The 25526-nt window shown below is 41.6% G+C and overlaps 1 protein-coding gene across 2 annotated transcripts in view; it reads right to left on the reverse strand.

Annotated features, from left to right (window-relative positions):
* Positions 1 to 249: 249 nt before the first annotated feature.
* Positions 250 to 25526, reverse strand: part of LOC109478453 — a 51098-nt gene continuing 25821 nt past the window's right edge. For both annotated transcript variants that reach the window (XM_019780025.1, XM_019780116.1), the window contains 11 exons: positions 18465 to 18678; positions 17616 to 17770; positions 16240 to 16461; positions 13826 to 14038; positions 13274 to 13389; positions 12458 to 12502; positions 7897 to 8006; positions 7271 to 7452; positions 6380 to 6718; positions 4043 to 4175; positions 250 to 719 (listed from right to left, as the gene is read on the reverse strand). In XM_019780025.1, the coding sequence (XP_019635584.1) occupies positions 314 to 719; positions 4043 to 4175; positions 6380 to 6718; positions 7271 to 7452; positions 7897 to 8006; positions 12458 to 12502; positions 13274 to 13389; positions 13826 to 14038; positions 16240 to 16461; positions 17616 to 17770; positions 18465 to 18678 (2135 nt within the window). In that variant the 3' untranslated portion in view covers positions 250 to 313. The remainder of the gene's footprint in view (positions 720 to 4042; positions 4176 to 6379; positions 6719 to 7270; positions 7453 to 7896; positions 8007 to 12457; positions 12503 to 13273; positions 13390 to 13825; positions 14039 to 16239; positions 16462 to 17615; positions 17771 to 18464; positions 18679 to 25526) is intronic.

Consider the following 25526-nt stretch of genomic DNA (forward strand, 5'->3'; position numbering starts at 1 on the left):
CGGGGCAACGTAGGGGTCCCGCCCGAAAGTGCCAAAAAACAGCTCGGGTACTACCCGCCAGGGCCCCTTTTCCCAATTGGGACCTTAGCATAACTTGGCGCGGATAGCTCTGCGAGGGAGAATGGTAGGTTCTGGACCAATGTATGGAACCAAGTACCGGATAATATGAAAAGTTACAAAGTTTGCGTTCAAAAATAAACAACAAAATCTCTCTCTCTCTCTCTCCCTTTCTCTGAGTCTCTCTCTAAGTCTCTCTCTCTCTCTCTCTCTCTCTCCCTTTCTCTAACTGTCTCTCTCTCTCTGTCTCTCCCTTTTAGTCAGGGCTAATACGTGGTCGACCAATAAGCAGACTACATGGAACGGCCACAACAATGGCGATGACATAAAGGATCAAACTCAGCCTGTCTAACACACCAGCCAACAAAGCATACTCCCCAACTTCTTCATCGTCATCTCCACCACTTGTCTTTGCCAGAACATCGATACTCCCAGACAGTTGCTTAACACTGACCTTAAGGTCATCTACGCTTCCTTTTAACCCAATAAGGGTAGCCGCGACCTCATTTTGCACGTTCATAGGTGGGTTGTCTCCTCCGTCGTTGTCCATCACCATCGCGTCGTTGTCTTGTCCTTCGATGTATGTTACGTTCTTGCGTATGGTGTATTTTGCTGCCTCTTCATCTTTCAGATTCTTGGTCAAGTCTCCCATCAGTAGGGCCCTTAGACAAAAGAAAAAAAGCTAGTATGTATAATCAAAGTAAAAAGTGATTTGAAGATATGTACTAATTATAAATAAAAAAAATTACGAGCCGTTGTGATTCTTTTGCTTCTGGATTTTTGTTACTAACCATGGATATGTGATGATTACATATAGCATAATCTATTCTATGCGTGCTTTTTTAAAACCCAAATTACATACATTTCTAATGTGAAATCGCTACAATCATTTGATAAGATTTTGTCTCAACATGTATAATCAAATATGCAAATAACACCCACCCACACTGATATAATAAATGAATTGTGTCTCGCATAAGACACATTGTGACATTATCGCCCGGGCGGGACCTATCGTACCTCGTAAGGGCACGGTCACATTTCCAAGCCGGGGCCCGGCCGGGTTGTTTGCGTGAACGAAAAATAAACAATTTGTATTAAGAGTATACACAAATAGTAGTCATGGATAATTTTCTGAAACTTTTTTGCGGTGTTTTGCTGTCTTATTATGTCGTTTGGAACGAAAATCATTATATAATATATCATAATTTATTATATCAGTTTCCGTCTTCGACTCGGTTCAGGACATGTGGAGTGAGTGGAAGTCACTGTTCGAGTCAGTTTGCGACAGACATGCTCCAGTGAAGAAATTCAGGGTAAAAGGAACTGATTGCCCGCCCTGGCTATCTGAAGATGTGCGCGAGCTCATGTCCCTCAGAGACAAAGCAAGGTATACAGCCGAAAAAACACAAAAACTAACAGATTGGGAAACGTACAAAAAACTACGCAATCACACCAAGAGCTTAATCCTGTCCAGCAAACGCAACTACTACACCGACAAAATCAACAGTGTTTCTGTGCCCGGTATGTGGAACTCCAAGAACAACAATCTGTCATGACACGGTATATGCTATTGTAAATACTTTTAACAATTTTGCTGTTTTTAACCGCTTGACTATGATCGCCACCTATTGTAAATACTTTTAATAATTGCTGTTTTAACTGTCTTTAATAATTGCTTTTAATATTTGTGCCAACCGTTTTTAACAATTTGTAATGCGGCAGACCAATTCAGGGCCCTACGGGGACCCTGCTACTCTGTACAGCATAGTATGAAAGAAATAAACCAGTATTAAAAAAAAAAAAAATAAAAAAAAATAAAGTCTCTGTTGGGAAAGCAAAACTCGGGTGACATCACAAGCAGGAAGGACGAGGAGGGAAACACAAAAACATCACCACTAGACATTGCACATGTACTTAACAAGTACTTTGGAACGGTTGCTGAAATGCTAGCCCAAAACATCAACAAAGGGCTATCTCATTTCAGTCCTTTACAGTTTGTCAGGGACTACCAGTCCCGCTTCACCCTCACACCTGTGACAGAGGAGTTCGTCACCCAACAACTCTTAGCTCTGAAGCCTGACAAAGCCACTGGACTTGACCAGCTCAACAACAAACTTTTGAAGTCAGCCGCTCAAGAAATAGCACCTTCTCTGACAACCATCATAAATGCCTCCATACAGACAAGTGAATTCCCGGAGGATTGGAAAAGGGCAAGGCTGTCGCCCATATACAAGGCTGGTGATCGAGATGCCACCAACAACTACAGACCCATCAGCATCCTTCCTGCCGTCTCCAAAATTCTGGAAAGAACCGTGCACATACAACTCTACGATTACCTGACAACCAACAGTATTCTCTCAGAAGTCCAATCTGGCTTCAGACCTGGACACTCAACACAAACAGCTGTACACCTATTAACTGAGAGATGGTTCAAGGCCATGAACGACGGTAAACTGACGGAGGCAGTCTTTATTGATTTGTCCAAAGCATTTGACACTCTGGATCATTCCATCCTTCTCCAGAAGATGTCTAGATACGGCATACAAGGTAGTGCACTCAACTGGTTCCAGTCTTACCTCACCGGAAGGAAGCACTGCACCTCCATCAACGGAGTAAGTTCTGCGTTTCACCAAGTAAAATATGGGGTGCCCCAAGGATCGATATTGGGGCCCCTTCTTTTCCTCCTATATGTCAATGATATGCCTGAATGTTTACAGTCTTGCGATATTTCAATGTACGCAGATGATACTGTAATTTACTTTAGTCATAAAAACTCCACAAACATTGAGCAGGTACTTCAGAACGACCTACAAAATGTTGCTGTCGAAATGGTTTGCCGCAAACTCGCTATCAATGAACGGTGGCAAATGTAAATGTATGTACATAGGAACGAACAAGAGACTGACAAACTGTAACCCTCCCAGACTTACTGTCAATGGTGTCAACATTAAAACATGTGATAAATACACCTACTTAGGTGTGGTTATCGACCGTCAACTAAACTGGAAGGACCAGGTGAAAGCTGTACCAGGGAAATTGAGGCGTTCTTCTTTTATGATGAAACACGTCAGCCCCTTCATCTCAACGTCAGCTCTTTGCACTTTGTATAACGCCATTTTTCTGCCACACATAACATATGCCTGCACAGCATGGTACACTGCTCCAGATCAAGATCTGCAGAAGATACAACGGATGCAGAATCGGGCAGGAAAACTGATACTGAAGGCGCCTTACAGGACACCATCAATCGAATTGCTTAACCGGCTGGGCTGGAAAGACATTGAAGCAACGCATAAACACCACGAGATCATGCTCGTCTACAAAGCCATTAACAACAAACTTCCACACTACATGCGCCAGATGTTTGCTTACTGTAGCGAGCAAAGCACAAGGTCAACTAGACAAAGCACAAGCAATAAACTAGTTGTTCCTAAACCTCATCTAGAGAGCTTTAGAAGATCCCTAGCCTACCGCGGACCCACTGCCTGGAACAGTCTTCCAGTGGACATACGCACGGCCCCAACCCTCGCTTCCTTTAAGAGACTCCTAAAGAGGTAGAAACCAGGAATGAAAAACGAACGGACAAGAACTACTTACCTGCTTTGACGTCTATGTATTTACTTAATTATGTATGTATATAAGTTGTACCATGTTATGATGAATATGTGTTTAGATTTATTAAGACTCTGAATCATGTATCCAAGTCTGATGTATACATTATGTTTTTTGTAGGAATTTGTTGACCCTTGTACCTCTCCCCTGCATGATGACCACAATGAAAAGCAACCTGTTGGCCGAATTGTGTATTTTCATCAATAAATAAAGGCGCAAACAAACAAACAATAATTTTCGTTCCAAACGACTGCCCGACCGGGCCCCGGGTTGGGAAATGTGACCGCGCCTTAAGGGGTGGTAACCCTGGTCATGTATGGTCGATATAATGATTACCATATTATCTGTTGTATTCAAGTATTTGACATACCTTGCTAAGTACTTCAGGAAGACCGTCCGCACCCATTTAGGGACAGGTCCTTTCTTGTCATGTATGATGATGATGAAAACAGTCGTCAGCATGAAGAGAGCCATCAGAGCCATGCACACAATGATCAGCATAGCTGGAAGAGAAGGAAAAATTTTACCACCAAAGCCCATGTAAAACATTAACGAATTATACAAAGGCCCACAACGACACTTCCACACACGTCTTCCACAGCCCTTCCACAGCGCGCTGCCAAGGGATATACCTTCCATAGCGCGATTCCGCAGAGCTTCCACATCGCGCTGCCAAGGATATACCTTCCATAGCGCGATTCCGCGGATCTTCCGCGCGCTATGGAAGGTATATCCTTGGCAGCGCGACGTGGAAGGTGGTTGTGGAAGAGGTGTTTGGATGTGTCGTTGTGGGCCTTCGTAGAATTCGTCCTCCCGACCACCAGTCGAACGCCCTGCAACCATGGTTGGGAGTAGGTCAGAGCAAAGCCGGCAGGGTTGACTGGTGTTCGGTGATGTTGGCTACAATCCGGTTGCGCAAGTCAGAAGTTTCATAATGTTTGATAGGCTGGTATCCAGTCTTACGTGGTTGGGGGTGTTCAGGCAGGCTGTGTCTTCGGGGGCTCTAAGAGGTCCCCCCGCCCAGTTCAACAGGCCGTCCCGGTCTGGTCCCGGCAGGAGTGTTATGCTAATAAGAGACAGTATGCTTAAGGATTTGGTTTCCCCCACCACGTGGAGGGCTAAGTAATCTTAAGTTTCGTGAAATACACACCGGGCAACATGTGTGAGGCGGGCGGGACAGGGCACTTGCTACCCCGACCACGATCAGACTGGATTTATTTATTTATTTATTTATTTCTGTTTTCTTTCACCAGGGTGGCCCACTCAGTGTTTTTTCACTGCTTTCCAGTGGGGCCCTGGATACATACAGTCACATGTACAAAATAATCAGGATACAGTAAAAAATAATACTGATAATTATAATAACGAAAGTAATAACGTAAAGAAAACAGTATCAATAACAATAATGATGATGAAAATAATGATAATGAATAATAATAATAAACAAATAATAACAAAGCATTAATAGGAGTCATTGTCCAGTCTGTCTAGGTCGTAATGGAGAGGTCAGAGGTCTGCGCGCCCAGCTTTTACATTTTGATTGGAAAACAGACGTGGACGTACAAGTCTTTATAGATTGTGGCAGACGATTCCAGAGGTCAGCACCTCTGTATGAGAACTTGCGCTTTCCACATTCAAGGCGTGCTAATGGCAGTTTCAGGGATAGATTCAAAATGTGTCTAGTTGCATATCTATGGGATTCAGGCTAAATGTTGGAAAATTCTCGCGGATTTGTCGAGAGACTTCAACATGGTCGGTCAATGATTTTGGGTGTAAGTCTGCAGTTTTCGAACAGTGTTTGGGATTGAATATAGATCATATCATATATAAAAGAAGGCGTGGCCTAAATCTGGTCAGACTGCTATCAAACCTTAGTCAAACGGTTTGGTGTTGGGCAAAGGTCAGTAACAGGCGCAGGCGCAGAGGGCCCAGTTCTAGTATATGGCAATGTAATGTAAAGTGTGAAGAAGTCTTTTTCTTGGGAAATGTTGTTGTTTTGGACTTTGATGTTATAGGTAAGGGTTGTAGTATTTTAATTTTCTTGAAAAAACAGACTTGCAGCCATGTTTGTATTGCTGGCTCGCTGAAGAAGATATAGGTTTACATGCGGTCATCATCTGTCCAGAGGGGTGGGGGGCACTTCCCAATGTTCGGGTAGAGTTCTCGCATAGTTTAGCTGCGTAGGATTTTTTTTCATTTTTTAGGAATGGAGACTCGAGAGGTTCGACTACCCTGCCAGTGTAGGATTTTCAAGGTCTAAAACTCGGATATATAAATTTTGACCACGTTCTTTTGACATAATTCCCATATATTAACATAGGAAAGCCCTATTACTGGGCTTTGTCCTGTTTGCATGCCAGTAGCCAGGGGATAGGAGGGGGGTCGAGGAGTTCGGAAGAACCCACAACAAGGATCAAAGGTCCACTTTTCATCTAAAAAGATGGAATCGTAAAAAAAGTTTGTTATTGAATAAAAAGTTATGTCTGATTTTTTTTTACTTTAAAGTTCTTTCAAAAAGCAGGAGATACCGTTTTTGAAGGTTCAATTTTCAAAGATTTTCCTAGGGAGCTCCCTCCCCGAACCTCACGCCTTCGGTGCTAGCTTTAGCTCATCTCTTAGACGGTGGAAAGAACCTTCACCCCCACCCATTCAAGATCTTGGCTAAGGACGGGAGCAAGATCGGTTCTAAGTGTGTGACGGGGATTACCAATGAAAGGCAGGCTACTGGACACCGGCAGGAAACTTGTGACGACGACCAGCGACACCACCATGGACAGCAGCACGGTGACGCCGAATCCAATCCTGTCGCCTTTATCAATGGGCATGATGAAGGTGATGACCATCAGGACGACAAGGATGAGACAGGGAGAGATGGTTGTGGAGTAGTGATAGGTGGGATCACGTTTGAGCCTCATGGTCAGACAGGCAGTGTTATTGACAGCTGAAAGGGTTGTTTTCCCACTCCACTCTCCTGTGGTGATGTCAGCCTCGTTGTTTTGACAGGTCAGGAAGTTGTTGTCCTTATGCGTTGTTGAATTAGAACAGTCTTGAAAAGAAGATAAAAGAGATGTACTATTTGCCATATTTGTCATATATTTGAAAATCGCCTATTTCATGTTTGTATAGGATCTTTACAACGCGTCAACGCATTTGGCGTCATGGCGTTTATTTGAATTCATGGCTGTATCATTTTGTCTTCCATAGTATCGTCGTAACAAAGCCAATGAAGAATGTAAGGAATGCACTTTTATGATTTTGATTGCAAGAGATCGCAACTGCATTCTAGAATTTCTTAATTATTTCAAAATATTTGTCGATTGATATACTCTTAAAGCTTGTTTAAAATATTCCCACTCCACATCTTTAATAATTATTGCTTAATATGCAGTGGAGTCGTGTGGCGTTCGACTAAAAATCAATATGTCCCGAATTCGAATTCTGCCATGCCACCGATCATGTGCTCTTGGGAAAGGCACTTTTTTTCTCAGCTTTACTCACTTAACTCGGGTGAGCATGAGTATGTTAGTTTGTCTGTGTTGGTGGCGGCATAAAAATAAGTATGCCTTGTAATAAATGTAGGAACAGAAAAAAAGGCAACCTATTATGTACTCCTCTCCAGCTCTCCAGCACACTGCACATGTCATGTTGTCCTGAGGGAAGAGGAAAGGGTCCAGGGTACAGGTCGTTGTAGTCAGAAGTTCTACAGGCCAGGTCACTTCTCCGGTGTGCTCCATTCTTACCTCTGTCGTAGGGAATTCACCCTTGTAGTCTGTGTCTGCGCTAAAAGAAAATAAATACGACTTATAGCCTTTTAAGAAAAACGTTTTTAACTTGATTTAACGGTAGTAACACTTTCTTATGTTTGATATTGTATGTAAATATGTTCGAAAGGAAGGACGAAGTAGGGTACGATACATTCAACTCTGTAAATACTTAGGGTATAAAAACCAAACAAGGACAGAGAGAAGGGATAAAAAGCTATATGATGGGTCATACATGAATTAGCAGTGACAGACCACATCAGATAACAGTATAATAGACTGGGCCTGGGCCCTTTTAAAAGTCAGATATACCACACTTAACGTTAAACAAAAAAACCCTCTTATACAGAGTTATATGTTAGTATCACATATCACCGTTCATTCTACCGTAACGGTTGCTGTTCTGAGATTATGCACAATTTTGGGTTGGTTTTACATTAGGGAAAAATGATATAATACTTACTTTCTTTTCAGTGACAATGTCGGTTTCCAGATTTGATTGTCAAGAACAAATATGTGATCTAGATGTCCATATTCTTTAGGTTCCCATTGTAGCCGAGTGTCTGTCCATGCCTATAGCGTACACAGGCAGGTTGGAGAGGTTAAAGAAATTGAAATTCTATTGTTCTGGTAGCTAGAGGGATATCCTTCATTTGCAAACACAGTGCTTTGGCTTAAGAACTGTTTTCTGAAAGAGACGGTCGCTAGAGTTGAGGGTGTGCAGAATCGAATTGTGACCCCCCAAAAAGCTTGGGTGTGTCCCCATAAGTAGGGCGTAATTAAAGATTTGCTGTCACTGTTTGACTGTTACTAATTCGCATATAGTTTCTATTTCAAAATGGCAAGTTGCATTTCTCGCATTTTTTATTGCTTATTATAATATTACAACACAATAAGAGCTATGGAACCGCAGATGGTTAACGCATTGTCACACGTTCACAAATTCATTCCCGATCATCAGCTGCAGAGGTCGGCTGGTCTTTTGGAAGCCCAGATATAGGCCACGGTTACCTTTTGTACAGGAACCAAAAACGAATTTGAGTTAAATTTGAGCCAAATTCGATCTCTTAACACGCCCCAAGCACTGCTGACTTACACCGGAATGGTTGGCAGGTGTTTTGCTGACTTACTCTCGAAAATGAGCAAACTATGATGGAACCTCCCAAACGAATGTTTTAAGCACGAATATTTCTAACATGATTTAAACAGCTGAACCGTAACCAAATTCGCCGAAGCAATTTTGTATCTCGCAAACAGTCGATGCCATTTGAAACGGTCGATGCCATTTTGCTGAATGGTCGATGACATATCAAAGCGTCCAAAAACGAATTAAAAGTAATTAATACTATAAAAAGCAATGGCCTACTATGCCCCCTTAGCAGATATGGACAGTGAAATCGACATTATCTCACGCAATTCACCCAATCTGGTTCCAGGTTTCAGCCCGGATACTCGTCCAGGTCTTCAGAAATCACGCCTTCTACCCTCTCCCAGAACACTTTCACCTCTAATGACAGCATCCCAGATTTTCACCCTACTTCTACCTCATCACCCCGCTTTCCTCAGAAGATACACAAAGGTAAGCACATCCTTCAAGATTTACGGATATTAGCAATGAACTACAGAAGTATAAAAGGGGAGGGGAAAATGCTCAATTCAGAGCTATGATAGAAATCGAAAACCCAGATATAATATGTGGCAATGAATCACATCTAGACGAAAACATAACAAATGGGGAAATATTCCCGGACGGGTATGACATTTACCGGAAAGACTGCAATTGTCAGTGCGGAGGAGTTTTCATACTTGTTAGGTCAAGCTTAGTATCATCCCCAGTACAGGACCCCACCAATGCTGAAATTGTGTGGGCAATGATACAGCAGGCAGGTTATCGACCCATCTGTATAGGTTCTGCCTATAGACCACCAAATTCCGGCCTACATTTCATAGATTCACTCTCAGATTCCATTAACAACATTACAACCAGACCATCACCCCCCAATATAGCCTTATTTGGTGATTTCAACCTCCCAAATATAGATTGGAGTCCAAACCCACCCCAGGTAAAGAGCTCACCCCAATATGGAATGGTGATCAACGAGAGATTTACAGAATTAATCCATGAAGCCAGTCTAACTCAGATGGTACGCTCACCAATACGTGAAAATAACATCTTGGACCTTGCCCTTTTGTCCAACCCTGACCTTGTAGATAAGACAGATGTAATTCCAGGCATCAACGATCACGACGCTGTCGTAGTAAACATGAAGACCCACATTAAACCCACCAAGAAGAACCCCCGCACAGTATATCTACATAACAAAGCAGACAAAGGAGCTCTCTCAAGTGGATTTATAGACCTCACTAAGCAATTTCTCAATAGGAACCCAGACAATTTCACAGTGGAGGAGAACTGGTACTATTTCACAAATGCTGTCAGACGCTTAACCACTAAACACATACCCCAGAAAAAGTTATCAGGTAAATACCACTGCCCGTGGGTTACATCATCAATAAAACGCGCGGTTAAAAAGAAGAAGAAGTTGTATAAAAAGGCAAAACAAACCATGGGTGAACAAGAATGGGAAATTTTTAAGAACTACCGCAGGGAGGTGAAACGTAAAATCAGGAAAGCACATAATGATTATGTTTAAGAAATAATGAACGAATCACTTGAAAACCCGAAGAAATTCTGGAATTACATTAAGAGCAGAAAACAAACAGCCACGGGTACTGCACCTCTAAAGCACGGCAACGACTTGGTGGTAGATAGTGAGGGTAAGGCAGAGGCACTTAATAACCAATACAAATCTGTGTTCACAAAGGAAAACCTTACCAACATACCAGACTTAGGGACGAGCCCATACCAAGAAATGCCCCCAATAATGGTAACATTAGAGGGAGTAACCAAGCTACTGGAAGGAATCGATCCAAGAAAGGCCTCAGGCCCAGATATGATACCATGCAGAATCTTGAGAGAATATGCCTCTGAGACAAGCCCTATTCTACATCACATTTTTAATCAATCTTTAAGGGAGGGAGAGGTCCCTAACGATTGGCGGAAAGCATATGTACACCCTGTATTCAAAAAAGGGGTTAGAAGCGACCCGGCAAATTATAGGCCAGTTTCTTTCACTTGCGTTAGCTGTAAGCTTTTAGAACATATACTGTATTCATCTACAATGAAACATTTAGATAGCCAGCACATTCTCCTACCAACTCAAGACGGCTTCCGAGCAAAACACTCTTGTGAGTCCCAATTAATCAGCACTCTTCATGATTTGACTTCCATGTATGACAAAGGTAATCAAGTGGATATGGCAATTTTAGATTTTTCAAAAGCATTCGATAGCGTTCCCCACACACGATTGCTCAGAAAGTTAGAATTCTATGGAATTAAAGGCACCAATTTGAACTGGATAGAAAGATGGCTACTCGACCGGCACCAACAAGTAGTTGTAGATGGTGCTAAATCTAATCCGACCGAGGTCAAGTCAGGTGTGCCCCAGGGCATAATCTTAGGCCCTTTGTTGTTCCTGATATATATTAACGATATAGATAATAACATTTCTTCACAACTCCGCCTCTTTGCAGACGACTGTCTAATCTATCGCCCTCTGTACTCTGCACAAGACCAGAATATTCTCCAAAAGGATCTAGACACGTTATGTGAATGGTCAGTAGTATGGCAACTCAGTTTCAATGTTTAAAAAATGTACTATTCTCCACATACGCAAAACAAGAAGAATGTCACAATTTTTGTACACTATGTTTTCAGTACCTTGAGAGGTCAGCACGCAACACCCCTACCTTGGGATTATCCTCTCACAAGATCTAAAGTGGAAACCACACATCGACAACATCACAGCCAAGGCTAATAGCACTTTGGGATTCCTGAGGCGTAATCTGAGGGGGGGCTTACAAGGAGGTAAGGGAACGGGCATACACATCACTGGTCAGACCTAAACTGGAATATGCATCAGCAGTCTGGGACCCACAGGTACGCCAATACGCACAAAGCAACACCCTAGTTGACAAGTTGGAATCAGTACAGAGACGGGCAGTTAGGTTTATAGCCAGGGATTACAGACACACTACAAGCGTCACCCAACATCGAACCACATTCAGACTACCGTCACTCCAACAGCGGAGACAACTAGCCCGCTTATCACTCATGTATAAGGCCATTAACAACATGATAGCCATACCCTTACATGCATACCTAACACCAAACACACGTCAGACTAGAGGTCACTCTCATCGTTTTGTGGTACTCTCAGCTAGGACGGAGGTACACAGAGGGAGTTTTTTCCCAAGAACAGTACCTGAATGGAACAGCCTGCCACAACATCTAGTAACAGCTTCTACACTAAGCCAATTTAAACAGGGACTGGCCCAACACATGGGCCTTTCCCTTACTCAGAACTAGTAACGAACTGTCCCAAGTGTGGCCACACACATTTTTGTTCTTGTTTATTGTAGTCACCTTGCACACTAGCTTAAGGGATTAGCCCGATTCAGTAGTTTGTTTTCTTATTGTCACTTTTTTTTTCTTTTTTTTACGCACCACCAGCACCACCGGCCGTGCTTGGGCGTGCACCTTTTTTTTTCCCGAGCATGATGTCCCGTGAGGGACCTTCGCTCAGTATCTATATAAGATAAGATAAGCAATATTCTAATTGCAAATATGAGGGAGGGCCATGTAGAATTGTAAATATTAGTGAAAAAAAAACAACAACAAAAAGCACAAGCCCGGATTCGAACTCGGGTCCAAAAGTGTAACTGTACAACACTAAACCCTAACCTAAACCCTATCCTCTACGCCACAAAACACCACGGTGTGGATGGACCGTGCTGATACACTTAAAGTTAGCCGTTCTGCGAAATGGCATCGACCGTTTAAAATGGCATCGACCGTTTACGAGACGGAAATTAGCTTCGCTGAACGCCAGCCATCCCACCCCTTACTATGATTGGCGGGCTTTCGACTACCATTCAGGAGGCTTAAAAAAATATGTACTTACGTATTCCGCTTTGAATGATGTAACAATCTGTTCGTCCTTTTCATTCTAAAATAAATTTGAAAATTAATAAAAAACGCGTTATTGTGATTTTTTGTTTAAAGAGACACATTGGCAAGGATCGAAGTGCATTATCAGTTGATCTATGTTATCAGAACATATGATAATATTTCATTAACCAATTGTTGTAAATATTGATGATATTTCGCAACCAACGTTTGTTAGATTGTCGTATCTATGGCATCGAAAAAAGGAAGCTCTATTTATATTTTTTTTTATTCATTTATTTAAATTGCCAATATTGCAATACAGTAGAAGGGCAGCTACAGCTGATGTCGAGCACCGCAGACATTATGAAATACACACATACATAAACACATAGTATAATAAAGTCATAAATTACAGAAATTTCTTATACCTAATGCTGGGGTCACATTTCCAAGCCGGGGCCGGCCGGGCTGTTTCGATTAGTGAAAATTCAACAATTTTCATCAAGAATATACGTAAATACCATTGTTGATATTTTTCAACCTTTCTGTGCTTTCTTGTGTTTTATACCAAATTTTTCGTTCCAAATGACTGCCCGGCAGGGCCCCGGTTTCGAAATGTGACCTAGGCATTAGATCCATAACAAACATAAGGCAATTGATAATGTAGGCAAATAATATGACTTAGTATGGTTAGGAGGCCAGAGGTCATTCAGTATAATGTTACTTGAAGTTAGAAACGGTTCGTTGATGAAATTTAAGTGTGAAGGGCGGCCGAAAGATGTGTAGAAGGGTAGTGACATAGATAACCGTTAAGAACTCTATCACTCACCAAGTTGATGACGTTGACAACATATGCCTTTATTTCCAGACTTTTTGTTGGAGACGCCGCCTTGTTGTACACGTTCTCGTTTAGTTTGTCGTTTTGTAGCTTGAATTTCTGGTCGACTGCAACACAAAGAATGTTTAAATGTTTTAAATTAGACACCCTTTTTATGGCATTGTTGCTATTATGTTTGTATACCGGGGCTCTTGTACTCAGCCACTAAAATATTGCATACGAGAGCCCCGTATGCAAATAGGTTATGCTAACCATTTTTTTCTGTAGTACAGAAGTCTCGTTTTATGACGATTATGTTTGTGTTTGTGTGTGTGCGCGCGTGTGCGTGCGTGCGTATGTGTGCGTGTGTGCGTGCGTGCGTGTGTCTGTGTGTGTGCGTACGTGCGTGTGTGCGCGTGTTTGTGTGTGCGTGAGGGCATGTTATCTCTGACTCATCATTATTGACGAAAAAAGCATCGCAATAAACTTGAAACTTTAACAGCTGACATGTATGTGGTGATTGAACTAGTACATAAAAACAGATAGAAAAATTTATATCCTTACCTTCACAATCTGGTTTTGCTGTTTCCCAGTCGGCATGTCCTGTTGTTTCATTAATCACAACGCATTCAGCAACGTTCGGCCTTGTCGGGGTGTATTCCTTGAACTCGTATCCCGTATCACAGCTGTACGTGATTCGTTCTCCTGGGAAGTAGAACTTTAGAACAGGAGTCCTCTTTCCAAACTTTGGTTTCCCTGGATCGTCACAACCTTTAGCTGTAGAATTGAGACATGGAAAACATGTAACTTTTAAGTTATGTCTACAAGCCTACAATGTTTAAGTATGCTGAGTTCACATTTCAAAGCCAGTGCCAGGTCAGGCTGATGCATGAACACACAAACAAATCATCCATTTTAAGAATACGCCCTAAAGCAGTTACTCAAGCAGCTGAATATATGGTTTTGGAAACGGTCAGTCAGTTATCGTCAGTGACTAAAAGAGACCATTGGAGAAATGCAGGTTTATAAGAACGAACTGTTAATCGGTATGCAAATAAGTGAAGACAGTTTTTGGAAGTCCAAACGATAACAAAGGTTAGACAAGTCAAGACAAGATGATGCATTTTAAGAATATGTACAGATAGTGCTTATAACTGTAAATTTGATTGTTGTAAATCCTTTGTGTTTTGGGTGCCTTTTCGATTTGTTCCCGAATAGGAAATGCGACCTCAGCATTAGATATGGTGTTCTTAACCCTACCTAGACCGGGCTTTTTTTGACATGGGGGGACCGGGGGGGGGGCTCTTTTGACCCCCCCTAAGAACTCGCAAACGGTATGTCGTATGACCACCAAATTTTCAGAGAATGGTGTACTAGTGAAAATTTATCATATCTACAATTTTTATGTCGTTATGACGTAATATGACGTCATTATGACGTCAGTAATGTGATTTTATTGGCCAAAACCGTCTAAATAGGTTTTTCCCTGAAAACTAAATGGTATTCAACATAACTGTACCAAAAGTGTTTATGACACAATATTATGGTGTACTAAGTCTTATGTTGCCCAGAGCAACATCGGTGACGTCATAAATGACGTCATGCATATTTAAGATATCCGCCATCTTGGATCATCAATCTTGAATTTTCAAAAATAGTTTTTTTTTTCATGATAAAGCCTAAAATACATTGTTAACATACTAAAGACCTTCATTTAAACCTTTTTTGGAAAAAGAAATGGAAGTATTGATGCAATTTTAATGAAAATAACCTGTATATACCTGTTCTAATGGTATGGTCCGCCATCTTGGATTTTGGCCAATGACGTCATCAAATTAGCATAAATTATGCATATTTAATGATAAAATTTACATAAAATTATATGGGATGTTATTAATATTAGAAACCATGAGTAACTTGACATAAAACCCATAAAATTCTATTGTTGAAACAAAAAGTACTAAATTTAGCAAAAAAATGCCTGTCAGAAACCCGTTGCCATGGCAACACAAAAAATTATTATCTTATTCCAATGATAGAGAATTGTTGCCAACAATATTCTAGGAAAAGTCACCAAGTTTGGCCGTTCTACGGCTAGCTGTTTAGACGCAAGGTGACATCAAAGTTGCCGCGGGCACTTTTAGCCCCCCCCGGTCTAGGTAGGGTTAATAGTCTTCGCTATCCATGCTGAACTTGGTATATACATTGTTGGTCGAGCTAGGTCACAAACGAGGTCTCACAACATATACACTTAGAATCGCCTGTACATTCAGTCTTACTGGATAAAGTAAGAATGTTGGACTTAGAACCGGACTTTTTTTGCACGAGGGATTAAAGAGGCCATCTACCTCAGGGCATTGCAACCATCCCCCCCACAGAGACGGGGGGCGCCACAGACTCTCTGCAACCCATGATCCATTGCTCTCGGAGTCACGAGTGTTATCTGTGTGACATCCTGGAAGCGGATTGCTCATTCCTTGACAAAGACTTGAGTTGTGCAGTCGAAAAATTTGGTTAATTTCAGTTTGTTGTGTTGGAAATTACAGTTAAAACTTGCTTCATAATGATTTCCACCAACACAGATGAACTTTCAAGATAACTTGTTTGATTGTTACAACAGTATACACGCTGTACGTAATCAACCGTTTATAGACCATTGCCTATGAACCACAAGGTCGCGCGTTCGAAACCTAGCCCTGGTTGATATGGCCACAACTGGATAGAGTCGTAGTCTCTGACGTTGAGACATGGTCCACTGTTTTTAAGATCGCCAAACGTCGAGGTATATAATCTTAGAAGGATAAATATGTTGCGTAACATAGCGTCTGCATTCTCCTCTTATAATTCAAGTATAACTCAATGTTCATTGCGTTCTTAGATCCAAACAGTTTATTTTGAAAGTTTCTACTTTCTTTATTACTTTGTTCATGTCATATATTTCTCTGAATATCATCAATAAAATTGACTTGACGACTTACCGTTGCAAGGAATAATGTCACAGTACTCGAATCCACCTGGAGTGATGCACCATGGTCCGGTGTCACCGTTTGGGTTGCGGCATTTGTTACTCACGAGGTTTGCCCAGGGATACGGCTTTATGTAGGTTGGATCACTGTCCCATCGTTCACAGTCTACCCCTGCTATAGGATCTCTCGCCTCGTTTCCTCTGTAGTTTGCACCGTTTCCATCGAAACACTCCTCTGTAAGGGTAACAAGACTGGCATTGAAAACATACATTGTCATGGCGACCGTGGTTGCTGTTAGGGTTATTGTCTGCATGGCACTGCCATCATTTCATGATTTTGAGGAAGCTGTTAAATCTAGACAGATACAGTGCGCTCCTCCCTTGAGTGTATAGAGAACGAGCCCCGGGGTAACAGAAAGTAGGGCATCCGGGGCAGACAGGTCTTCCAAGGGTTTCCAGGAATGTGAGCATAGATGTAAGTCAGAGAAATGCCTGTGGACATTCCATTCCTGTGGACAAAATTCCTTGAGAATTCCTAGAATTCTTGCAGATAATACACAATACTGTACCATTAGGCTCCTCCCTGAGACGTCGCCAAAAAAAGAAATAAGGTTTAGAAATAAATCTTGTACCTTATTAACAGGCTTATTCATCTGTAGTTTGTTACAACAAATAACACCATTAATGTATATCGAACGGATGGGTACAGACCCTGAAAACATTATTATCCACCTGACACACACGTTCTTAGAATTGTGTAGTATATTTCTTTATTATTGTTATTATCATTATTATCATTACCATCTTTATTGTTGTTTTTGGCCCGTATGAATATCGTGTTATTTTGTTTATTTATTTACCAAGTATTAACCAGTAGTCATGACCTAGTTCTGTTTATTGCATTTGCGTTCTTGTTTAAAGTGTACATCTTATGCATTACTATATGTTGATCCAGTTTTTTCTTATTTTACGTTTAGCTTTTATGTACCATTTAACTGTTATGTTTTCAGCTTGAAGAGGGATGTTACAAAGGACTGCATATATATGCCCTGTGTCCACAGTTAAGTCACATCCTGTAGCAAAGCTGAAATAAATAAACACTGGCAAAGCAAATGCATAATGTTTACCTTCGGATATGGTCTTCTCTGTTAATTCTTACTCAAACATATCCACATACATGTACTACTAGTATATGGTGACAGGAGCAGAGCAGACCATGAGATTGCAACATTATGTAAGCCAACACCAATCACCATGGTGACAGACGTGAACAAATCATGTCATTGGTCAGGTCATATAGGTCACTGTTTGGAGAAGAAGAAGAGGAAGAAACCGAGCAAAACAATATGTTTTCCTTGGTAAATATAAGAAAAAGATCGATAGACTCACCACCACCCGGAGTTTGTGAAGCCATGATGTTGTTACAGTTAGTGTAGGGGAAAATCTCACAGCTTGGAAAAGCTGACCAGGCGTTCTCAAGTTCACACGAGTACCTCACTTCTTCACACCAAGACCGACATGGAAGCTGCTGTCGGAGATTTGGACTAAACAATAAAAATAAATGATACATGTAATTGCAATAATATGTAATTAGTATCATATGTTGTATTTTTCAGGATATTATCTTATTTCTACGCCTCAACCTAGTGAAATATATCATAAATTATGAATTGTAGAACATTTGTGAGATTAATGATTGCTTGATTGAAGCAATAATATAGGATTGTGGAAAACTTTTGTTTCTCAACTTTGTTACAAGTAAAAGAAACAATGCTACAAGACTGGTCATGAAATGTTAAAACTACGTTTTCTGTGCAAAGTTCTTTCATCACAACCAATTAATTTTCCGGAGCCGACGTTTCGATGACGGTCTGTCATCTTCATCAGGGCAATTCTGACTGGTTTACTGTGCACTGACGCTAAATGTTACTATGTAACACTTTAATGCACTATGCACCAAGTAATATTTAGCGTCAGTGCACAGTAATCCAGTCAGAATTGCCCTGATGAAGATGACAGACGGTCATCGGAACGTCGGCTCGTAAAAATAAATGGCTGTGATGAAAGGACTTTGCTGTTCATTCGATTACAAACCTGATGAAATTATTTACGTACGTTTTCTTTTGTAAAAGTAAATAATCATCCATGTGTTTTTAAATCACTGAACAAAATGGAGATATGAAAACAACAACAGAAATTAGAACTAAGTTTACTACAAAGATTAAAAAACTATAATACCTGGACTCGCAGCGTGGCACAATAGTGGCGCAGACGAGGTCTCTAACACGGGGGTGACAGGTTGAATCTGCAAGGGCGATGAGGTCAGTGAACCCTGCTGAGTTCTCAACTTGGGCGACCGTGGTGTGGGTGAAGTTGAGTGGGTTGGGAAGGGTCATCATTTGGTAGTGAAGGGCCCTGCACGTCGTCAAGGACGATGGAATAATTTGACAAGCTGCAAAAGGAAAAAAAAATCAAAAACACCCCTAAAACGTTATCATTTTCCCCAAAGCCTTCAAAATAGTTTAGAGGCATTGGGAAATTCGAAAAAAAAAAGATTCTGGATGTCAGGATGAGACAATCTGATATTCACATTTACTGTCATTTTCAGCTCATTTTCCGAAGTCATTAGTCCATACTTAAAGCCTTTGAAATAGCAAACAGAAGTGTCGATACTTTACAAAAGCCTAGGACACAATTAAAGAAAGGCACTACCGAACGGGACCTGGACGGAGCGACCGGGACCCGCCAGGCGGCCGCACAGACAACTGTCCAAGCTTATGACGTTACGTGTGCTGATCTGTGCTTTAGTTGTTCAGAAGAAGGTGGTTATAGAGGGTTTTGTAATGTTCTCAATCTCCATCATCAGTGAGTCGTAGTGACCATGCACTGGTCTGCGCATCAACCAGGGGTGAACCTACTATACCAGCCAGGGGCGTACTATTCAGGGACCCGCCAGGATCACCCCTGAACCCCGCCAGGGACCCTGCAGCTACCCGGCCGGAATGCAAGAGCCGCTCGGCACCCTATTGCATCCCGCACGGGTCGAGACGGGAAACTGACCGGGCACCGGACGGGTCCCTAACAAAAACATGTCGTCAAAGGGACCAAAAGTTTGTAAATTTTAGATATAGAAGACGACAGGGAGTCGTAAAGGAACATTTAACTAACAGTTTTTCGTTAGCGACATCACACGTTTGCCTAACAGAGATCAGCGTGGTTTGGGAAAGGCTTGATTTAATTTCCTTTATATATGTCACTGGGGAGATTTGAACCCATGGCAATCCAAGGTGTCCAACTTGCAGGTTCTGGAGAAGTGTGGCCTCACAAGTGTTGAGTGTCTGATCGTAAAATGACAGTTAAGATGGGCAGGGCATGTTGTCCGCACGGAGGATAGCAGAATCCCAAACGTACCGTTACATGGATAATTGAAGCAAGGGCAGTGTAACCCAGGAAGACCACTCAAAAGATACAGGGACAACCTAAGGAGCTGTAGCATTGATGTCAACTCATGGGAAGAAATCGCCCATGATAAAACTGCCTGGAAAAAGCAGTGTACACTGGTTATGCTACGGTCCCAATTGGAAAATAAGGGGCCCTGGCGGGTAGTACCCGAGCTGTTTTTTGGCACTTTCTGGCGGGACCCCTAAGTACACCAAGGGGCTATCGGGCTAGTTTTGGGCCCGGCGGGGACCCGAGAAGAATTGAACTCTGAGTTAAATTCTACCCGGGCCCCGCTGACAAAAAGACACCGTGACCTCACCGTGAGAACACCAAGAGTACCCCTCCGGTTGCCGGCAGTCCACCGGGACACATTTGTTACGTCACAGACCAGATGAACAGAATAATAAAGGTGTGTACTTCGTAAACCCGCGTAACATGTGTGACGTCACAGATCAAAGTTCACAACAAAAGCGTAACTTCTGCATTACGGTCAGTACAAGACATCGTCGGGTACCTGCCGGGTGCCTGCTGGAGTGCGACCAAAGAGGGTGACAAGATAACAAAATGCTACTGAAGGAAACTTTTCATTGTGACCACGACAGCCGGTGCCCGCCTGAGCCCGGCCGGGGCAAGCCGGGGCTACATCCCTGACGGGCGCGGGGTAATTGGGACCTTAGCTTTACTAGGACTTTCGGGGCCAACAGAGCAGCTGCCATAAAGAAGAAGAAAGAGAGGAGGAAACAATTCTCCATCCCTGTTCATTCCTTCCCTTGCAGGTCTGCGGCCGCTCATGTGCGTCCAAAATTTATTCCTACATGAGGACCCACTTCGGCAAATGATGACCTGTGCCCACTCATCTGTCTCATTGACAGTAAATTCCAACATTTCCCGGATGTCCAACCTTCACCGAAGTGACATATAAATTAGATTAAAAGAATGTCCAGAAAATTCACTTGAACATTTTAAATTCAATTTTGACGTGACGCCGTAAAAATTATACCGGATTACTTAATTTATTTATTGTTTGCATCAGGCAGAGCCTATAGACAGCAAAACAACAACACAGTATACATAAATCTAAAATACAACTAGAAAGGCCAACATTTGCATCGGAGCAAATGTAATATTTCACTCCATCTCCCTCCCAAAACAAAAACAAAAGATTCTGAATAAATTATACTGCAATTATAAAAGGACAAGCTTTTTGAATCTCGACAGATCATTACAAAAATGGCACTTGCCAATTATCTACCTTTTTTTTTACAAAGATACAAGGACAATCACTTAAAATCTTGACAGCTTTACTTTACGATTATCTCAATCTCAAAGTTATATATTGCAGGTATCTAAATACTACTATAATAATGACGAGATTGCAACTACTACTAACGGTAGCAAAATTTTCACGGTCTAAGAAAATTGGACATGTTCACGGAACTATATATTCACGGTGGTGACAGTTGCAGGAAAAAGAAAGTCCAGGAATTATTTCCTTACTGTTATAATACGTTCACGGTACAGAGGTGACAGTGAAAACCGTTTACATTGACTCCCCGCTTGCATTGCGGTACAGTGAAAAAAATCGGGAATATCAATTTACAGAGTATGTTTGCTTAGTTTTCACATGTTTTGTATGATTGTCGTGAACTTAGTTTTTAAATGAACGAAAACCGATGCGCGCACAGATGTCACTTTTGTGACATCAAAGTGGTTTTGGTTTGTATGTTGGAAAAAGACATTCAAAGTTATTGACATTCTTGAGTAAGAACGTCAATCAGTTTTTGAATGTTAAAAGCAAAACAAAGGATTTTGAAATTGGTACAAGAAATATAAAATGTTTAAAATTGTTAAAATGGTTAGAATAGTTAAAATTTTTAAAAAGGCTAAAGTTGTTTAAAAATGTTACAAATGTTAAAATTGTTAAAAACGTTAAAATTGTTAAAAATGTTAAAATGGTTAAAAAAATGTCTGATGTACGGGGTTCGAACTTGCAATGCCTGGTATTGCCGTCCTGCGCGTTACCAACGGAGCTAAGTAGGTGCGCCTCCATTATGCACTGCATTGTATGTGATATAAAGTGAACAACATGGCGGTAACGATCACTTCAAGTAAGGCACCAAGTCCTTCTAGGAAATTTCCTTCTTTATCAGGTTCACTTTTAAACCACCTTGATGTAACATAACTATAAACACGGCTAGCAGAAGCCGCCAGCTCGTTTGATATTACACTGTCGCTCCCTGTCCAATCTTTGAAAACTGTCGGACATGCAAGCCCTCATCGCTCGCTATAGGAAAACTTGCCAGGAAGCCATCTTGCGATGTTCGCTGCAACAACAAACGAACGCCTGTACACTCTACAATTTTAGTGATTCTTCGGAAATCGATAACAGAACCTATATAATACTAGTCGGTAAAGAATGTGAACAAGTATGATGTTTTTAAAAAAACACAGGCGACGATTTTGTGTTTAATATGTTCCGTTCTTGATACAATTATTCTTTTCATATACGTACACATATAATTTAGGCCACAGCAAGTAAATTTTATGGATGACATCCTTCGCAGACTCCAAATCTAATGCGAGCGGGCGAAAAAAAAACAAGGCCGGCCGAAAAAAAACAAGGTTCCTACAATGTAAAATTTTGACTCAATCATTGTACAAATGGTTTTGATTCAGTAGGAACATCACATATACACAGTCAGCATAACATATTACTGCATCAAAGTAAGAAACAAACAATAAATCAGAGCCTTTTCTTGTCTCCTCTCTTCCTAGTTATCTGCCATCCACCCTCCAGCATGGCAACAGACATCTTTGCCCATTTTTGCAATAGGGGCTGTACTACTCACCTCCATGGAGCTAGCTCCATGGAGCTAGCTCCATGGAGGTAAGTACTTCAGCCCTGAGGCAGATTTTTTCCAGCTCCATGGAGCTAGCTCTACGCACTATGAATGCATATGCCTGGTTCACGTCACCTTCAAGAAAAATTCATATACATGGTTCACGTCACTTCAAGAAAACAAACCAGCGCTATAAATGTCTTGAGAAATAAACAGCCCCGTGCACAAAGAACACGCATGGTTCACGTCACTTACAATGAAGAAATCATGCTCTAGAATATATCGTGTTTAAACTTGATACGGCCCTACGCACTGAGAACGATACATGTACACACAGTGCCGGTCTTCTCAGAGGCTGTTTTGCCCACAGAGCTAGCTCCACGCACTTTGAATGCATATACATGTTTCACGTCACCTTCAAGATAAATACATAAACGTGCTTCGCGTTGCCGCCAAAAAATACCACGCTCCAGAAAATGGTTAGATCGGTGTATTGTCATTTGCAAATCTTGGATAATCGTTTTTGGTGGTGTTCTATGCGGCCCCACACACTGAGAACGATACATGTACACACAGTGCCGGTCTTGTCGAGGCTGTTTTGCTAGCTCCACGCACCTTGAATGCATATACATGTTTCACGTCACCTTCAAGATAAATACATAAACGTGCTTCGCGTTGCCGTCAAAAAATACCACGCTCCAGAAAATGGTTAGATCGGTGTATTGTCATTTGCAAATCTTGGATAATCGTTTTTGGTGGTGTTCTATGCGGCCCCACACACTGAGAACGATACATGTACACACAGTGCCGGTCTGTCGAGGCTGTTTTGCTGGCTCCACGCACTTTGAATGCATATACATGTTTCACGTCACCTTCAAGATAAATACATAAACGTGCTTCCCGTTGCCTTAAAAAAATACCACGCTCCAGAAAATGGTACAGAAAATTGTTTGCATCGGTTTACTAGTATTGGTATTTATAAATCTTGGATGATCGTGTTTGATACTAGTTATGTTACGGCAAGGCTGTCCTTGTGTATTGATTGACTATATACACTATACTAAATTTTGTGACGCAAACCATGTGTTGGAATTCATACTGCGTTTATTTGAGCTCTCCAGTTTAAAAGTTGTCGGGACCTCATCCTGACCACGATATCGATGTCACCTAATGACCTATGTCAACGATTGGTACAGAGATGCGATTTTCTGCAATCTATCGTGGCTCAGCTTGCGAACAATGGTGGTGTTCATTTTAGAACTGACAATACGATAATACAATAAGAAAACATGATATCAAAAGGAAAAAGCCCGGTTGAGGCCATTGACATTGTGAAATATAGAATTTTCAGTATTCACGGCGTTGGTTTCCATTACGCCTTCTTTAGTTGACAAATAATGAACGGTCCCCGGGCCCACAAACAAAGGGGACAAGCGACAGATAATGAACGGTCCTCGGGCCCAAAAACAAAGGGGACAAGCGACACTAATTAATAACAGGCTATTTTCACTGTTTGTCTTTAGAGGGAATTCATTTAAGTGTAAAGGCGGGATTTGAGCTCTGCTAAATCAAGGTTATCCCTTTGGCCGAGGAGGTTTAACTTCATTGTTTTGGCTAAATCCCGACAACGAAAGCAATACGTCACCTAATGACATTTGTCAACTGCTTAGGGTCGATTGGCACGGAAGTGCTAATTCCTTCACTCCTTTCGTGTCTTCTTCTTCTTCTGTCTCAGCTTGCAGTGTTCGTTTCTTATATCTAAACAGGATATCGAAAAAAGGGGGGAATTTCCACTGTTCACAGCGTTATTCTGTATTCATTTTTTTCAGTACAAACGGACACATAAGTGTAAAACCTTTGTCTAGACGGACACAATTAGAGTTGTTTACGACCTTCCTGTCATAAAATAATCTGTTAAAACATCTCTTTTGTATCCTTTATTCACCGTATTTCACACGCACATGGTGACGCGGTTTTTGATATTGACAACGCGAAGAACACGATGCAGCTACAGGCCGGATGGGTATCGGAAAAGATCAAAGAACAATTTCCCAGAAAACATTTTTCCATTCCTACATAATGGTCTAGCTTAAGCATAACATAAAAAAGCACACTCTGCTGAAGTACATTCATAGTACATGGAGCCAGCTGTATTGAGCTAGCTCTATAAAGGTCTATTGTTTTCTTGAAGGTGATAAGAACCATGCATATGCATTCATACTGCATAGATCTGGCTCTATGGAGTTAGCTCTATAGAGGTCGTTTTTTTCTTGAAGGTGACGTGAACCAAGCATATGCATTCATAGTGCATGGAGCTGGCTCTAGGGACCTACTAGCTCTATAGTGGTCATTTCATTTTTTTATGAAGGTGACGTGAACTAAGCATATGATTCCATAGTAAATATGGAGGCAGCTCTATGGAGTTACAAAGCAACCTGCCTCAGGGCTGCATTAATCACCTCCTTGGAGCCAGCTCTACAGGGGTCAATTTTTTCCTTGAAGGTGACGTGAATCACGTATATGCATTCAAAGTGCATGGAGCTAGCTCTATAGAGGCCAAATTTTTCTTGAAGGTGACGTGAACCATGCATATGCATTCATAGTGCATGGATCTGGCTCTAAGGAGTTAGCTCTATAGACGTCAATTTCTTTTTTCTTGAAGGTGACGTGAACCACGCATATGCATTCATAGTGCATGGAGCTAGCTCTATAGAGGTCAATTTTTTTAAGGTGACGTGAACCATGTATATGCATTCATAGAGCATGGAGCCAGCTCTATAGAGCCAGTTTTTCTTTAAGGTGACGTGAACGATGTATATGCATTCATAGTGCACAGAGCTAGCTCTATGACGCCAGTTCTATAGAGGTCAATTTTTTCTTGGAGGTGACGTGAACCAAGCATATGATCTCATAGGGCGTGGAGCTACCAAAAACAATGCCTCAGGGCTGTACTACTCACCTCCATGGAGCTGGCTCTATAGAGGTCAATTTCATTTTCTTGAAGGTGACGTGAACCACG

Source organism: Branchiostoma belcheri, unplaced genomic scaffold, assembly GCF_001625305.1.
Source record: "Branchiostoma belcheri isolate BF01 breed outbred unplaced genomic scaffold, Haploidv18h27 scaffold1, whole genome shotgun sequence".
NCBI lineage: Eukaryota > Metazoa > Chordata > Leptocardii > Amphioxiformes > Branchiostomatidae > Branchiostoma > Branchiostoma belcheri.